This window comes from Mustela putorius, unplaced genomic scaffold, assembly GCF_011764305.1.
Source record: "Mustela putorius furo isolate JIRA1106 unplaced genomic scaffold, ASM1176430v1.1 tig00003834_pilon_pilon_pilon, whole genome shotgun sequence".
Taxonomy (NCBI): Eukaryota; Metazoa; Chordata; class Mammalia; order Carnivora; family Mustelidae; genus Mustela; species Mustela putorius.
Window position 1 is genome coordinate 36,965,329 of NW_025421987.1, and position 18,818 is coordinate 36,984,146.

The 18,818-nt window shown below is 42.7% G+C and overlaps 2 protein-coding genes across 5 annotated transcripts in view; one reads left to right on the forward strand and one right to left on the reverse strand.

Annotated features, from left to right (window-relative positions):
- The window catches only part of CD96 (CD96 molecule), an 89,586-nt gene that overhangs the window by 23,230 nt on the left and 47,538 nt on the right, over positions 1–18,818 (forward strand). For 3 of the 4 annotated variants that reach the window (XM_013060885.2, XM_045088358.1, XM_013060887.2), the window contains exons 4-6: positions 3,711–3,921; positions 6,944–6,999; positions 17,633–17,723. In XM_013060885.2, the coding sequence (XP_012916339.1) occupies positions 3,711–3,921; positions 6,944–6,999; positions 17,633–17,723 (358 nt within the window). The remainder of the gene's footprint in view (positions 1–3,710; positions 3,922–6,943; positions 7,000–17,632; positions 17,724–18,818) is intronic. The other variant, XM_013060886.2, reaches the window with a different exon arrangement.
- On the reverse strand, positions 11,705–13,828 carry ZBED2 (zinc finger BED-type containing 2). Its single transcript, XM_013060889.2, has one exon. The coding sequence runs from the start codon at positions 12,988–12,990 to the stop codon at positions 12,337–12,339; it is 654 nt and encodes a 217-aa protein (XP_012916343.1). The 5' UTR covers positions 12,991–13,828; the 3' UTR covers positions 11,705–12,336.

The window sequence follows — 18,818 nt, forward strand, 5'->3', positions numbered from 1 at the left end:
GAGCATGATCCTCTCCTTAGGTACAAAGTTTAAGGGACTGCCCCCAAAATAGTAATTAAGATACATATTTTTTTTTAAAGATTTTATTTATTTATTTGACAGACAGAGATCACAAGCAGGCAGAGAGGCAGGCAGAGAGAGAGGAGGAAGCAGGCTTCCTGCTGAGCAGAGAGCCCGATGCGGGGCTCGATCCCAGGACCCTGGGATCATGACCTGAGCCGAAGGCAGCGGCTTAACCGACTGAGCCACCCAGGCGCCCCTAAGATACATATTTTAATGAACTTTTTTTTAAAACCAAAATTTAGGGAAAATGCATGATGAACAAAATATCAACATTTTAAACAAAACTAAGCTGTTGTTTTTGTCTGCTTTGAGACCCAGTTATGCTATTCACGAAGTATTTTCCAATTAGACTGTGGTTTCTGGGACTTCATAGTATCGTGTCCCCCATGGGCACAACTTTACACAGTCATAAAAATTTCCTAATTGTAGATTTTTTATTAATTTTTTCCACCTGGTCAAAGCATGGGAGAATATTTTACGAAGAGTATATAGAGGTGTACATTTTTCCTTTTGTCTCAGAATTCAGTATGACTTAGGACATGCTGCCTAACGAAGTTTTAGATCCCTCCTGTGTAAAAGGGGATGATTATAGTATGGACCTGACGCTGGTATTGTGATGTATAAAGAAGGTAACACAAACTAAATAACTTAGCATAGTACCTGTACTCAGTACATATTTAAAGTTCATATTTAAAGGATCCATTTTATGACTCTCCATGATTCTTCAGTTTAGCCTTGCATATGGTGAATTCTCATGAAATACAGATGGTCATCAGTGAGGCTGGCGGACAGCGAGTTTGTCTTACTTGGGTATCTACTGAGTGTCGGGACCAGACACGTGTACCATACATATTAGCCAGTTCAGGCCGCATTCCTCATTAAATCATATGGGTCCTCCAATTTGAGAATCCCATTAAGTTTTAGGAACATTTATTAAGATTTTTAAAAAGTTGTCATTTTTTTTTCTTTGAAAAACGAGAAAAACACAAACAGGGAAGAGTAAAGACTCGGTACGAGACCAATTACCGGTCTGTTTGCAGCAGACCAGGTTACCTAAGATCATTATTATCAAGTAGAGTTGAGGCTGACCCCTATCACCAAAGTGGATCAGTATATCATAAAAGAGCTCCTTCAATCAACAAATTGCCCACACCTCCACAATTAGCAATTTGTATAAAGACCTTTGGGTTCCTGGAATTTCTTTTAAATTTTTCATTCTGGATACTCAAAAAAAAAAATTCTTTTTATTATTTTGTGATGGTTTGGTTTTTATTACTGCATGTTGTCTCTGAGGCTTAATTGTCCCTGGACCTGGGCATCTCTGCTTTTCGATGCTGTGACTCAAATACCTTGCGTTGTTTGATCTTTGCACAAATTACTTAGCCTTAGTTTATTCCAGATTGTCATAAGGAATAAATGAGACTTAAAAGGACTTTTCAGAGTATCTAAAACATAGTAGGTGCTAAATAAATTTAAACTATGATTAGTAAGAATATAAAATTTTAGTAGTGGTGGTAACATAATATTAGAATTGTTTTCCCCTCTCCAGCTCCAGACGTTTCATTGTTTGCCTGAGCTCATTTTCTCCCCACCTCATCTCTCCTTTGCTCTGTGAAGGCGGCCATTCACACGCAGGTTCTTGCCTCAGCCCCCTATTTAACTCTGGCATCAATTAAACTATGCCAGCCAGCCACATGGAGCTACACAATAAAGCAAAGGCAGCTTTTGTCTTCCTAGTCTTCAAGCTCAGCTTCTGACTGCCTTTCTTCCCACTACAAAGTAGCCGGTGGAAATGTTCCAGGTGGGGAGTCATTTACTCAGTGACCAAGAAGCCTTTTGAACTCTTAAGATCCTCACAAAAACAGAACCTGTGCAAGAAGCGAGAGCTGTGTCAGTGAGAAGGTTCTGGAGACCTGCAGGGGGAGCCTGCTTCCTTAATGATTGGCCTCCAGATCAGCAGCCATGGACTGAAGGGCCTTCCATGGTCTTCTGTCACCACCCAATACTAAGGACTCCTTTCAGAGGCCCTGTCTCCAGGATACAAGCTCTCTCCCTTTAATTTTCTGTGTGTATCTTCATGAGGAAGATAGCAGCACTGACACCTGGTTCCCTCTTTTGGGGGGGACAAAGGTATGTACATTGTTTCAGGAGGAATATCTTGAGCAGAGTATCATTCTTTGCAAGGGGCACTAACTACATATGGGTATGTAAAGCTGATACCAGTCCTAGCCATATGACCCTAAAGAATGGTGTCTTACAGAAGAAGTTCTATGAAATATATTCTGGAAATACCTGTATGAACTATTTAAGAAGTCTGCCTTCATGTTTCCCCCATTTCTGCTCCTCACTCATACTTGAATTCTCTTACTCACTTAGCTTCCATTTCTACTACTCTGAATCATCTGGCTTTTTAACAGATTTAAGCCAGAGATTCCAAGTGACAGATCTTTCTTTTCGTTTGTGTGTGTGTGTGTGTGTGTGTGTCTCCTTCCCCATCAAATGTACTACTTGCTGTTCAACTTTCTTCATCTTAGTTCTCTTCATTTCCCACTGATCTCTGCATGTCATGATTCATCTGCTGTTTACAGTTAAATCAGTGGTTTTCAAACCTGGATCCTTTGAGGACCTTTTTAAAAAAATGCCCCAGCCTAAGTCTCATCCCAGAACCACTGAGGTCGAATCTCCAGAGGACAGACTTTGGGCATCAGAATGTTTTCAAAGCAACTCAATTGAGAATATTAAGTTAGACTAAAGAAGAATGAGGGCATAACCCTTCCTTTACCCTTGTGCCCCTCAAGAGTCCCCTCCTCACTGGCCCTTAGCACATACACTGACACTGACCAGCACAGTGAAATCCCAGGGATCTTGTCCATGGAAATTCTGGGTATGGCAAGAATAATAGGAGCATTTCTTCACAGACGCAAGAAAGGATATGGAATAGAAGAACGAAATACTTCAAATAAACTCTGATTTGTGGAACTCAGATTAACATTTACTGTCTACCCTTTATGTGTCCTCCTTGAAGGTAACAGAAATAAAGACAGAAGGGCAAGGACCAAGACTAGGAGGCACCTAGGGCACAAAATTTAAGGAGCACTTACTCTCAGACGCCCACCCTGCACTTACAGAATCCCGAGGCTGAATGCCTCCTTAAATGCTATGCCTTAGGGGTCTCTTCACCTCATCTTAGTCCTGGCCCCAAGGGGAGCTAAAGGAGCCCTTTTCTAAAGGGAAGATAGAAGGGAGGACAACTGTCATCCAATTTAAGTGAAGATTTAAAACAAAGCTAATACAGGACATCTTAGCATTAAGATTCTTGAACTTAAAATAAGAACTACGGTCTTTCATTAGCCCCCAGTGCTGTGCCCTCCAAATCCCACCCCGATATGCAGCTTATGGAAAGTTGTGGAAAGAAAGTTCTAGTCAGAAGATCATCAAGTTTCTACTCACTTTAGGAGAGGGTGACTGTAGTTGTGAACTGACAAGTGTAAAGATCTTTTCTCTAGTAATATACTAAGTATCTCTTAATTTCAGTTCTTCATTCATCATCTCTATTTTTACAGATATAAATGAATTAATGCATATGGAACATCTAGCCCAGAGCTGACATGATTGAGTGCTTAGTAACTAGTGACTATTTCTTTCAGCAGGAGAATAATGGAACTTGGGAAACACTCATCACCCAAGGTCACTCCATCAGCAATTCCACATTGTTTAAAGACAGAGTCAAGCTAGGCACAGATAATAAACTCTACCTCTCTCCAGTCCAAATCCATGATGATGACCGGAAGTTCTCCTGCCGTGTTGTGGTCAGATCTGGCAAAATCTTGAGGCATTCCACCACAGTCAAGGTTTTTGGTAAGAGATTTTGTTCTCTGGGCTCCCTGCTATCTTCCTGTCCATTTCTCCTGCCTTGCTCCACTCTGGAAAGAAAGTGCCTTGTTAACTGGAGAGCAGCTCCCCAGGGTAGCTACTCTAGAGCTGTTGCCCTTGAGACTGTCATTCATGGTAAGGGTGGGAATAAGGAGAGAAGTTAAAGAACAGTGATTGAGTTGATAGAATAAAATCACACAGAGAGTAATTAATTGGCCCTAGATTGACCAGTTTCCCGGTGACCACTCCTTATTTACAACTTTAATGTTTCCTGCAAATACTGGAAATCTCTTTAATTATAACTGCCAAAATCTAATTACTTAGTTGTCTAATTGTCTCGGTTGCTTGTGGGAGGAAGGCGAAGTAGGGCCAGTACGAGAAAAGAAAAATAATAAACACAGCTCCAAAGAAACTGCGGGAGTTCCCCCACCCCCAGCAGGGCCAGGGCCTCAGCAAAGGAGCCTGTGGGGATGGCCCTCTGTCCCTGCATTCACAGAAGTGTGGGGCGGAGCTGAGATATCCACCGTGGCCTCACTCAAATTGCACAGACTCTGCAGGGAGGAAATCTGGGGGAAATGTGAAAATCCTACTTTGCTCAGTGATGCATGGCAATATTAATAAATACAAACCCCTGGCTTTGGATTTTTTTTGTTGTTGTTGTCTCCAAGAACTGTGTTTTTTTTTTTTTTTTTAAAAATCATTTTTAAATGAAGGCAAAGAGAAAAGCAGTGATGTGGAGGAGCAATTAATTATTTTTGCAAATGAGGTAAACAAAAAAGATAACTTAACAGAATCTAAGGGCATGAGCTCCTAGATTTTTCTTCAGTTCTCTGAATGACTGGAAGAGTGAATCATCTTTGTTTTTACTTAGAATCTTACTGCATTATTTTTAAAGATCAGAAAGTTCAGGATGTTGAGGGAAATGCAGACCCTGTGGTGTATAAAGACGGAAGCAGCTGCAGCCAAGATTTCTGTAGTTTGAAGTCTTATGCTTATAGCCCTTCCTATATTGCTCTCTGGCTCACCCTCCTTCCCTCCCTCTCCCTCCGTCTCTCCTTGGGAGATGGGCTAAGAGATAATCAATCACCCCTGATGATCAGGTTGCTTATGGAGCCTGAACAGTGCTCTGTGAAGTGGTGGGAGAGACTGTTTATCTCTCATCAATTTTACCCTTCACTCACTTACTGGGGCGTGACTGTCTTCGACCCAACATGAAACGGACTCATCTGGCCTGACTTTAGGCAAATCGATGAAGGCAGATATCCAGGATGTGAAAAGAAATGTCGATTCCAAGTTAGACGAACTATGTCCTATTGGACCAAGGGTTTTTGCTCCCCAGCTTGATCTAACTGCCTTGTCAACACTTAAACTGCACCCCGTATCTCTCTGCGACAGATACTTCCATCTTCGTCTCGAATGCTTCCCTCTCTTTCACCTCTCACTCTTCTGGCCCTGTTGGTGTCTAGAGCTTGCTCTCAGTTCCGTCTTTGATCTTTCAGTAGAGGCTTAAAAATAAGAGGTTCTGCCTGCTCGTTCATGAGTTCTTCCCTGCTTCCTGGCTTTCCCCCTTTGGTGAATGGGCTATCCAGGCTATGCTTGGCTGGTCTCATCTAGTCCTTAGACAGTGTGTGTGTGTGCCACCAAGTGCATATTACAGTGGCCCTGGCATGGAAGGAAAATACATGTCTTATTCAGAACCCACTCAGCATCCCTCGGTGATTCCTCAAATAGAACAAGCCAAAAATTAAAACTTGAAAACCTTGACATAAATACCCACGTGTAGCACTCCAGCTTGGATGCCCTAAATCCAGCTTATTTCTTCTTCCTTAATAATGCCTCCATTCTCTAACAGTCCAGGGACCAGAAGCTTCCCCAGCATCCTTGCTACTTCCTGCCCTTCTCTCACTAATCTCCTCTGACTTTACTTTCCTTAGCAGGGAACCTGACATCACAGGTTTGCCCCCTCCTAACCCCTGACCCCTAAACCCGATTGTCCTGAGCCTCAAAAGAAATTTACATTTTCTTTTGTCTCTCTAGCACCCTTGCAGCTTTCGGTACCTAGTCTTCCTTTCAGGTTCTTCATTTCGATGGTATTTGTTGCTAATATGAAGTCAGAATCCCCGTCATCCCGTTAGGGTTGTAGGGTGTATTTTGGTCTCCTCCATGGAGACAGGATTCGAGTTAAATTAATTTATTTGAGATTTACATATTGAGGGAATTTATGGACGGAAACATCAGGAGATGAGTGGAAAAACCAAGGAAGGGAAGGAAGATAATGAAATGTACATGACCATGCCGGTTACCAGTGTGGGCTTAGAACTCACTCCCACAGGGGAACTCTGGAAGAACACACATCAGAGTTCTCTCCCAAATAAAGGCGAGGAAGTTGGAGTATTATCCGCCAACTCCCCATCTGTTATCACCATTAGCTCTCTAGACTTACAGTTTGCCCTACTTGTGGACTAAGTGTGCTCCTATAAATTCTTAGGAGGGACTCATTAGGTATGCCCAATGAGAGGCCTCCAACACGTAGAAGGAAGTGCCACATGGCTGTACCAGGCACTGACAGTACCTGTGACAGGCTTACTGTCTGCCGTCAAGAGCTGTCTTAAAGTCACTTCAGTTCAACATAATGTACCCAGTGCCTATTTTGCGCTGGGCACTGTTAAGTGCTAGAGATGGACACATGAATGAAAGAAACAGCCTGGCTTCTAGGCACTTACAATCTAGCAGCACATCAGAATCACTGAGATATTCTCTGGTGCTTTCTAAGATCTGTATTTTCCCTGAAAATGTAAATTTCTTAAGAACAGTGAAGTTGATCTGTCCACCTTTGTTTCCTAGGCATGTGTTGGGTGTTTAATAAATATTTGATGATGAATCTTACACACCCATGCACGTGCACATGTGCACGCATACGTGCACGCACACACACACACACACACACAAATGGTGGCCAGGTCAGATGACAGTCAGTGCCACTAACTGTGTTTTGTTTGCCTTTAAGCTAAGCCAGAAATTCCCATGATTGTGGAAAATAACTCTACGGATGTCTTGAGAGAGGTGAGTCACATTGAAGCTTTTGAAGATCTGTAGTATAATATGCCAAGGTATGTTTTGTTACATCATTGTCCAGAATGTTTTCTCAAAGCACCTTATTCCTTGGCCCTCAGCCAATTAATTTCTGGTGAGGAAGAAGGGAAACTGAGTTGATCCTAGAAACCAAATGGGAATCTTACTTTCTGACTTCGGGCTCTTAGAACATGTGATCTGTAATCCTTATTAATCCTTAAATTTTCTGGAAAAATTGTCTCAATAGTTTAATGTTCTCCTTAATAAAAACTGGAGAAGATAGTAAAAGAAAAGTAGGACAGAAAGCAGTGTGAATCCTGTTATAAGAATGAGACCTTTGCTCAGCTGCATTTAATTTGTTCTAATCTATTTCCTATAGCAGCTTTCCTGTAGTTTTTATTTGGAAGTGACAAGAGGAAAAATGCCCTTCTGTAACTCCTTCAGAATCCTGGCTATTCCTCAAGCAGTAGGAAAAAAGGCAGGTGGAAAAGTTTCTTGTAGGTAATTCCCAGCCTCAAGTCACTGGGTTCTGGGCTCACTTGCCAGCTCTTCTTGCTGGCTGTGACCTTAGGCAAAAAACTTCTATCTTTTTAGTCAGTTTTTCTATCTCTATGAAGAGGATAAGAAGAGTATCTGCATCTTGTTGTTCTTAAGAATTAAATGAAATAATGTGTGGAAGGCTCTTAGTATAAATATGGCAGATACTAAGCATCAGTGAACATTATAATTGTTGCTATATTGTTATTACTATTAGTGTCAATCAGCTGTCTTGGGACACTTCGACTTAATTCAAACTTTTCAAAATCCCAAGTTGTAAAATAAATATTCCCACAAATTCTCAAACACTTCTTGCTACATGGGATGAGAGAAAATTACACTCATATTCTAGTTTCTTCTAGTCCTTCGAACACTAAATAACTTATGATTTCTGGTCCTGCTGAATATCAGTCATTTAATTTGACAGCTGCATACAAATCATACCTCAGACTCTGTGGGATGGTTTTAGATGAGAATATACTTGTGTCTGCTGTTTATTTTATGTGTTAGTCTCTTAGATAATTGGTGTTATAATCCTGAGTATATAAAAAAGATTAAAATTTTTTTTCTTCCACAATTAATCCCAACTTTATTAGTGGATTTCATTTCAATAGTTTGACTAAAACAAACTCATGGCTCAATGTTTGATAGGTATTTTTGTTTCTTATAAGGATTTCTTGAAGGTCCTTTATGCTAATGTTTACAGGTACTAAGGACTCAATTCAGATACGGAACCATAAGATTGGACCCAAGAATTTTAGTTAAAGAGAAAAAAGACTTTCTCTTACATGTTATCAGATTTCCTCTTCTGTACCCATGCTTACCTGGGTTCTGACTAGACAACTCAGAGAACCTTCCTTTTGGGGAATTAGTGAGTAATCTCTCACCGACTCTTTATAACCAGAGACAGGACACAGCATGTCTGCGGATCTTTTAGGGTTCTGCCAAACATTAGTAATTCTTTACCCTAATATTCTTAGAGTCCCCATTGTATTTTTAATAGCTTCTTAACTCTTCAAAGTGCTTTCACATGCTTTTATCGAGTCATGCTTTCAGTGAGCCTTGGAAAAAGGTAGAGTATGAGTCATCTTACTGATGAGAAATTAGGGCCCGGAGAGTCTACACAACTAAGTTGCTGATAAAGGGCAGAGCCAGGACGAGCATTTGGCATCCCTGATTCCAGGCAGGACAGTGTAAGGAGAGGAGCCTGTGGTTCAGGGGCACAGAGAACTAATGTCGAATCCTAATCTGACCACTTCCTGGCTACATATCTTCATCCAGTAGTTAACCTCCACGAGTCTCAGCTAAGTCACCTAAAACTGGGATCGAGATTAATATTTCACAGGGTTCTTGGGTGAATTAAATGTATGCACAGTAATGGAGTACCTCGCCCATGATAGATGTCTCGGGAGCATTTCCCTCCTCCCACTATTTATCATTCACCTATTCTCTTTCACCCATCCCTTCATCTGGATAAATGTTCATAAATCTCCCGTGTGATTGATTTTAGGAGGCAGTGTGGGATAATGAAAAAAACAGAACATAGACTGTGGAATCCGACAGGCCTGGGTCTGAATTCTCCGTCATTTATTAACTCTGGCCCCCGGGACCTTGATTCCTTAGCTTCCTCATCAGTGAGCAGGGAAAATGATCCCAACCCCTCAGGAGTGATACAAAGATTAAGTGAGAGAACATATGCAAGGTGTCTACCATCTGGCAACCATAGGGTTGGTTCATGGTCATTTCCAACCCCCTCTTCATTCCTGAGAAATTAATCCAACATGTTCCTATGAGATGGCCTACTATGTGCTATGTATTCACTACACCAGCAGCCCTTAGTGTTAAAAGTAATAGGGATTTGGTCAGTTATGAGTTATGTTTATGGTTAATTCATTTTTCCTGAAAAATAGAAAAGCCCCCAGATTATCCTAAAAATGATGCTTCTCAGGCTTTGACATGCCAGGTTTGTCCAAGCAGAGTGGGTGTCATATTCTTGTGAGTTCCATGGCAAGGCTTAACCAGGGCTCCAGCGTGGCGCACAGCCTCGGCCCTGAAGCTGACCTGGAAAGGGAGTCTTTACTGAAACCACAGGGCCCCTTTTTGTACCAGACTTTGTATTCCAATAAAAGATGCTGGCCTAGGAGCCATCAGCTCACAGTCCTGGCCCTGCATACCCTACTCTGATGATGCAGCAAACGAAGGCACAAGAGAGATGCATGAAAACTCCAGAGTTTATGCAATAGTTCGGACTTCCCATGAGCCACATGTGTCTGTATTTCATTCCTGTGCTTTCTGCTTTAACACCAGCATCTCTGTGGATCTCGTCCTTGTTGTTCTCTACCTTTATTATGTTTGACAAAAGTTAGGTGAAAAAAATATATATAGAAAGAGCTACCTAACATGAAACAGGAAACAAAGGTAGTTGGGGTTAAAATGCCTGAAAATGGGGCACCTGGGTAGCTCAGTAGATTAAGCATCAGACTTGATTTCCACTCAGGTCATGATCTAAGGGTTATGGGATTGAAACCTATGTCAGGCTCCAAGCTCAGCTCTGCTTCTCTCCCTCTCCCTCTGCCCCTCCCCCACACTTGTGCTTGCTCTCTCAAAAATAAATAAGTAAATCGTTAAAAAAAAAAAATGCCTGAAAATGAAGAGAAGTTAAAATCATAGGAGACATGTGAAGTAGACGCCAGACTCTAAAAACACATGTTATCATTCAGCAGTATGACTCTGGTGGCTCTTTGAAGATTTTCACTGTTGCTCTTTATTTCATTGTGATTTTGTAAAGCCTGAAACTTCGTGGATCCTTTGTCTTTCTTAAACTCCATTTCAAGTGTACATGTGTATGCGTGTGTATGGGTTTAAGATTAGGTGTTAGAGCTTTTCTTCTTTCTTTCTTTCTTTCTTTCTCTGTCTGAGGACACAATAAGGCTCTGATTTCCAGGGTCCAGCCACAGGACTCCCAGCGGCCCTCATCATGTGCAGTGGTGAGTCCCTGAGCTTGCACCCCAGCTGGAGAGGGCCCTGAAAATGGCACCGTACCCCTTTGGACTCCATATGGGAAGTGAAATCTCTAATATCAGGCTGGTTTCTGGAAAAAAGGGAGATTAAAAGTCTGCAGTACAGTCTGGGTTTTTCCCAAGCTTGTGTTTGGACTTGTGCTTGTTCTACAAACAGCTCGCAGAGAAGACAGAGGTGGCTGTTAGAGCTGCAGACAGTCTAAGAACAAGCACTAAGAGGGAGCCACACACAGGTAAGGACAGAGCCAGGCAAGAAGCCATCATTATACCAGGATCTAGTCCGCTTTCTGGAAGGTTGTTGCCTGCCCGTAAAGGGCTTGGGCTTATTTATGAGACAATGAAAGACTGTGTTTATTAGCTGTTGTCTCCCAGCTCCCACCACCCCTCACCCACCCCCAACCCAGTTAAAAAAAAAAAAAAAAGGTTCTAGAGGAATCATTCAAAATAAAAGCTCCAGCACAAAGGCCAAACTCCTTGCCAGTTGGTTTTATTCTATTCCTGAGTGAACAACATACTCGGCGTATCCTCAACAGCCCAGGGAATTGTTCTCTCCCTATGGGCTATTAGCTTCCATTTTTTCAAAACATCTCTGAGTATTTAAAAATGAACTTTTTTTTTTTTTTTCAAAAAATCAGGGAACAGTTGGCATGCAGCCAGCATCCCAAAGACAGGGATAAAATCCCAAACCTATAGCTCACGTGAATGAGAGGTCTGTAGGGACAAAACAAATGCAACCTAAGTGTTACAAACTGACCTCAGAACCTAGGAAAATGTTCTTTGTCCCTCAGTCTCCCAGGTCTCTCATCTTCTCAAGGCGAATTCCCCCAACCCTGGGGGGTGGGGGAGGGGATCCGTCTCTCTTCCGTGTTCACACTTCTTCTCTATCCCTTTTTCTTTCTCTTCTGGTTTGCTGCCTCTTCCTCACCCCATCTCTCCACCTTTCCCTTTTCCTTTCTGAGTTTCTCTCATCTCTTCCTCATGAAATCCCTCTTCAACAGACCTTAATATGAAATTGGATTATATTTTCAAATATTTATGAATAAGTTTCTATATCTTCTGTTCTTACTGTTTCATCCAAGTGAGCTGAAAAGTTCAGTTCTCTTTGTGCCGATCACACAGGAATGATGTATGTGTTAGGTTGTTGGAAAGACAGGATTCAGACAGGTTGTGCTGGTGACACAGCTTTAGTATGAGCAGGTAGTACAACACAGCACCAGTGGGAGAAAGACCTGCACCAGATGGGGCCCGAGATCTCAGGTGCAGGCTTCTATGTCCATCCACAGCTGCACCGCACAGAACAAGCTCCGTCCCCAGTTCTCAACTGACCACCGGGATGTGTGCAAAGGCCTGGGCCCCAGGAACCCTGTGCTCAGCTCCTGGTGGGGTCTCTTAGAGTGAGCTGGTCACATAGGGACATTCCAGCCACCTGACCAGCCTCACCTGTCAGAACCCTCAGCTCCACCAAAACCAAGTGCAAAGCATAAATCCCGTTATTTTCACTCAGCAACACAGCAGGGTGGTTCGTTCCGTACCCAAACTGACAGACCCATGATGGCAAAACTGCACTTATCTCCAGTTAATGCATCTTGAAGTTTTGATCAGGACAGCTTTAGGAGCCCTATACATAAGTGTTTGGTCAGCTGACCCCTCCTGAGATTAACCTACTGTGCACTCTGTCTCTTAAAAACAAAATACTTTCTATTTACACTAACGTGGCTCTTTGCTGTGAGCCTCAAGTCTGTGTTTTCAGAACAGATACCTCCCAGACTGATTACACAAAATGGAAGGGATGCGCTAAGGCAGGCTGCTCCTGCTCCCTCTGACAGGCTTCCTTCTCGGCCCTCACCTTCCATTTCATCTCCAGGATGGCCTTCTCTACCTCCTCCAGGGCTCGCTCTCGCCTTTCCACTGCCCTCTCCCGCCATTCCACGGCCCTCTCCCTCCTAAGCACCTCCTTTTCCCTTTGGCTGGCCCACAACGCCAGGGCCCCCACCTGCTCCAGGAGCCGGGCCCAGTCACCCTCGATCCCTATGGGGAGCTGGGGCCCCTGGGGCCTCGGGTCCTTGCGCTGCCCCACCTGACCATGGCCAGTCCTCTCTAGCTCCTCTCTATGCATGCTCTTCAGATGTTTCCACAAGGCTGTGGTGCCCACGTTAACCCCGGGGCCACGGCTCACCTGCCTGCCGCACAGGCGGCAGGTGGCATATTGGTTGGGGTGGTGGCCGGCACGAACAGGGGCCAGGTGGAAATACTCCCATACCTCTGAAAACCGGGTCCCCTTGTTGTGCGGCAGAGGGGCGGGCATAGCTCTCATGAAAGGGCCAACCTGTTCTCCCTTCTCACTCACTGCCTCTTCCTCCTTCATCTCTAGGTCTCCTTTTGCTTTCATCCTGGTTCCCTCCTCTTCCTCCTCTTCCCGCCTCATCCTATCTCCTCTTCTGTAGCTTTCCTTGAGCCAGAAGTCTTAGCTCAACCACAGCTAAAGCAAAATGAGTAATTGGGAAGGGACTGTAGTAACTCTTGGGCATTCACAACAATGGTCAAAGGCTGGCCACACCTGAGTGGTGTGGTGTTTCCTCCTTTCCGCTTCACGGGAGAGTCAGGGTGAGTCAGAGCCACATGAAATGCCCTCTGAGGCTCCCGTATACATTATCTCCAGGCCCCAGATGTGTATTGATCCCTCCTTGTCTAGACCAGAAAGGCAAAGCAAATGAGTCCAGAAATCACAAAGTTCTTCAGTAAATTCAGGGTCCTCTACAGATCAAGCACCATTCCATACGTTTCTGAACATTGGAAGTGTCAGGTTTTCTCTTGATTCCCTCCTGGCTGCTTCCACTGTGTCTATGCTCGTGGATGCCTGTAAATGGGTTTTGGAGGCTCCGAACCCCCAGGCTGCTCACGACGTCCAGGCTGGGGCATCACTGGCCTTCCTCAGAGTAGGGAGAAGCACACCCAGAGAGAGGCTGACGTGGGATACACTCGCACTTCCTGAGAACTGGTGCAACAGGCAGTCCAAACTCTGGGTAATAAAGTTCCCAGTGTGAGGTCAGTTTGCCCCTAGAGAGGTAGGTCCCTCTGGGAATGAGATTCTAAGAATTCCGAACAGCAGGCTTAGCTGTTTTCAGCAGGACGAGCTGGCATGGACAGAGGAGAAGGAGGTGGAGCACATCTCCAGAGACCTGTCGCTCGGTGGTCCTCAGCAAGTAGCTTACACTTCACCTTCCCTGGCACCATCACCTGCAAAGCCAATAGCTGAGAAGACCTTCCCGACAGCAGCTTGCTCCAGATGTTTGCCTGATTCACCCCCACCGAAATAAATAGATGGATAATTAAATTACATTGTAAAAAATAGCCTGACATCTCTCTCCTTTTTGGGGTCATTTCTTAAGTAATGGAGAACCTTCTTTGTCAAGTTTTGCAACCCCAAAGAGTTAGGAAACACTCCCACCTCCCCAACCCTACAAGTGGGTACTTACAGTCAAGCAAGGCTCTGAACGTGTCTCTGAGGGCTTTGGTGTGGGGTGAGCACTCCTGCACGCTGTGGGTAGCTATTAGCTGACTCCTGCCCCCAGGAGGAGGGCACCTGCAGTTACTGTTCCCTCCCACATCCAGGGAAGCCTCCTTTCCAGGTAGGTGTGTCCAAGTCTGCCCACGCACTGAGGCAAACTTTGTCTCTGCTCCCCTCCCACTCCAAAAAAGAGGTTCCTGGAACAGGGCTGGTAATAAAACAGTAAGTCAAGCACCTACAGGTCTTAGCTCTCTTTCCAGATAACCCGATCATCTGGCCTCTTAAAGCAAAGGAAAATACTGAAGGGGGGAAAAGGGTGAGATTTCAGCAGAGAAACCACAGGCCTCAATGACATCTGTGCTTTCAAATATTTTGTCCAGTTGTCAGACCATGAGTCTCAACGTTGGGTTTGGAAACTATGGAAGTTGTAAATATAGTCAGTGGAAAAGAACTTGCAGGAAAGGGAAGATTAAGTGAAAGGAAACTTCCAAGTTTAAAGAAATCTGAGATGTTGAGAGACAGATTTGAGGTTGCTTTTTATTATATTATGTAAGTGGAATTGGCAAGGTTGAATTGCTGTTGGCTTGTATTCTCAGTTGGAGGGAAATAAAAGAATAGTCACATAATAGTCACATAAATGCTACTATTTATCTATATGTATATTTAGGAGGGAGAACCTACCAGGAGGAGACAGGAACATTTTGAAGAAGGTGTCCATAGAAGGAAAATGCTTGAGTTATAGAAAAGATGGAAATGGCAGACTAGAAAACAGAGACAGATGAATTTCAAGTGAAGAAAGAAGGTTGAGGGGAGGAAAGACTCCAAAGAGAGGTGAAGACTGGGTAAACGAATAGGAGAACTTAAAAAAAAAAAAAAAAAAAGATTCCTCTTTCTAAACTAAAAAAAATTATTTTTTAAATGATTCTGCGGAAAGCCCTTCTGAAAAGTTTCTGCCCAAATTTAGGCAAACTGAATCTGAGCTCATTTACAAATGGTCCGCGTTTCAGTATTTCATCTACAGAAAAAAAGGAAATGATCGTTCTTACAGCCAGATGTGAATTCACTTTTCCTGACTCTCCAGGCTCGCGCTCCATCCAATCTCCCGCCGGCGTCCCTCTGCTGCCGGGACAATGCCCCCAACTCACAGGAACCCTTTCCATCTCTCCAACTTTGCGAATTCCCCACTAGTTTCCGCAACAGCCCATCTGTGGAGTCCAGGCCCCTCTCTTCCCTGTCTGCAAAATACAACTCTGTTCTCCTATTCCCAGAGTTCACCCTTCTCTGCTCTCCTACAGAACTCCCCAAATATTTTCTGCCACTTACTACATCATTCTTTGTGCAATTGCGCAGGTATTCTGTGTACACTTAGAAAATGTGTTAGAGAGACCAGTTCTTTGGCTTGTCTCCTGAATGCAACAGCCGTGCATTAAGTGAGTGAGTGATTTTGACTTCTCAACAGAGGAAATTGTGTGTGTACACTCATGGGTGTATACACACAGACTCTTGTCCATATATACTTCATATATATTTTTTTTAATGTAACATGTTTTTCTTCTGACTCATTTGGAAGTTCCCAAACTGCAGTAATTCTGCTTGCTCAGCAAAACCCTCCAAACTTGATGTTTCATAAGAGGTTTGACTTCAGTTTGAGCTGGTTAAGTCTGTGGCTTTTCGAATTTAGAGAGACTGGGAGGGAGGCGTTCAGGACAAGAACCACATTCTGAAACAAAAATCTTGGAACACAGTTTGGAGATGGTGGTGAGTATTTGAAATGTGACTCACTCCATAAAATGTGAATTTAGAGAATCCACAAGAGTTAAAGTTTTTTAATATTTTTATTATGTTGACAAGAGATTTCTTCAGTAAGCCTGTTGCCTTTATAAAATAATGGAACCCTTACTTGTTCCTGATATTACCATATCATCATCTTACGGTGGGTTAACCAAGCATGGAGAAAATGAGTCATGAGAGTGGTTTAAAGTATTGCTGTTAACAGAAACCTTTACCACTTTTTTTTTTTTAAACATTTCATTTCCTGTAACTCTTACATCCCTTCCTGGACCACCTGAAGATAAATACCAATCTTGGGCATTTTACTGAATTAAAGAAATTGAAACCTCTTTTCTTTATTAAATAAATTATATTTTAGGGGACCTGGTTTTACATTTGATTTTCCAGGACAAAAAGTGACATTATGTCATAGGTCTGCATGGCTGATCCATGCACGGGTCTCCATTGTCAAGTACAGAATGAGTGGAAACACTGGCAGCTGCCGTGTTCTCTATGTGCTATTCTGCATTCCACAGACAGTCCCCTCTGAAAGTCTGGTGATTTCCTTGGGCTTTTTGTAGGGATGTATGGGGAAGGTGCTAAACTGTACCTCTGTAGGACCTCACCAGAAAAATGCTACTCTAGTATCCTTAAATTTGGTTTCTCAACTCTGCTCAGGACCAGACTCTCTGGGTATTATTAGTCTGTGGGGAAATTGGCACCCCAAGTATTACGTATAGTTCATTGTTCTTTACTAGTTAACTAGTGAATCCATCCATTGTGGAAAATATTTGAGAACAAGAACCAGGGCTGGCTGTGTGTGAAATACATACATTTCTTGATGAGAAAACAAAAAACTATGAATGGGATTATAATTTTGCAGTGTCTCCAATAAAATAATGAGGATCCTATAAAGTCTTATTGGATATTTTCACCAGGCTGTTGAAATAAACTATCATCTCACGAAGAGCAAATACAGTGTTGGAAGTAAAACATAACTGACCCTACCCCTAAGCTTTCTTGTTTTGTAACATAAGCTACGTGTTCTGTCTCTTTCATGTTTCAGTACAATGTGTCTTACCAGGAAATATCTTGGACTGGGACTGGAGTGGCAGAGTTCGCAATTGTGCCATCGACTACATTCTACTCCCTTTCACTCTTCTGTGATTCGGGGCCTTGCTTTCCCCATCTGTCAAATGGCAATGATAAGGCATGTCCTTCCTGCCCTCTAGCATTGTTAGGATGAAAAAATGAAAAACCAATTACATAAATTCTCTACAAGTCAAAAGTAAGATGTTTATAATAACGGTGTCTCTGGTTGTGGCTCTAAGTAGTACTTTACATTATTTGGGGAGTGGAAACAACCAAAATATGGATCTCTTTTAGCTTTTAGTCTAACAGTATATTCTTTTCTGGCTTCTGCCTGTTAGAGCTTCTCCATTTTTCTAGTCTTTGGCTTCCGTCTAGTATTATTTTATTCTTCCTGTATGCAGTTGTGATCTGCCTTCTCCAGAACCCAGAATCCAGTCTTGCAACATTAGTCTAGTCCTAGATTCTTCATAAGTTAACCTATGATTCCAGCCCTGAATTCATGACATCTCTATAGGAGACAGCCAGTTCGTAGCTCACATTTTCACATAACCTCTGAAAGGTAAACACAGCTTTGTTGAAAGTGGAGAAAATCCTTTCCTGCCAATTTGCTGCATGTGACAGTTGGTGGGGTTGTAAGGGGTACCAGTTTCTTCTGAATTTGCAAATAAGCCTTTCTATGTTCTGCCTTTACCCCCAGAGAACATTCACCTGCTCCCTGAGGAATGTATTTCCCACAGCAAATCTCACATGGTTTATAGAAGGAGGCTTTCCTCAAGGTAAAAAAGAAGGTAAGGAAATCAGTCAGCCGAAATGGGTTTGGCAAAAAAAGAAAGAAAACAAAGAAGAATAGAAATTACCATTGACCAAGTTGATCTTGGCATTTAAAAACAACTCTCATTCCAAAACAAACATCATCTTGCCTACCAGGTGCTATTTTCTGATACCGCATCTAGTGCCTCTAAGAGGACCGGTGTGGGTCACATTTCCCAAAATTAAAAAATAAACTTGACTTCTTCTTCTTCTTTTTTTTTTTTCTAAGATTTCTTAGAGAGAGTGTGCATGAGCAGGAGAAGGGCAGAGGGGAAGGAAGAGGGGAAGCAGATTCCTCGCTTGATGCCAGGACCCTGAGATCATGACCTGAGTCAAAATCAAGTGACCAGCTGAGCCACCCAGGAGCCCCACACCTGATTTCTTTAACTCGAATATAAATGCTCATGTTTTATTTAACTGTCAGTAAAAGCAGATCTCTTATAGGAGGGCAAAAAAAGTTTAATTCAACATACATTTATTAATAATTTCATTTATCAGATAACTTAGCACCACTGCTTTAAATCAATAAAGAAATACTTTCTACTTTTTCCTTTAAGGCTCTGAGTGGGGTAGGGTGTAGAAGACTAGAGGAAGTATACATAAAGGACTGGGCTTTATGACAAGGAACTCCTCTAGGAGGATTAAAAAGTCTTGGAGCTGGAACACACATAGAGGCAAGCTCAGGTGAGAACGTACAAAGCTGTACTTTTCAGAGGTAGTAAACAGGCAGAACGATCCCAGCCATTCCCTGCCTGGGACAATAGCCCTTCCCCTTTCTCTTGAGTCATTCTTTTGCTCAAAGCTCAATATCTTTTCAACAGTAACTGAGTCCCATAGCTTTTGATACATTATTACTTTTAACTGATAAAATAAAAAGTTCATGTTGATGAACGATTATATCAATCCACTTGATTCATTTTTAGACTCTTACTGGGTTTGTTACTCACTTGAAAATAACTCACCCTTAATAATGATGGATGCAATCCTGAAAATACCTCTTAAAGGTCATTAGATATATGTTCTCCTGTTAAATAAGCCCTGGCTTGATGTACTGGGTTACCCTCCCAACCATG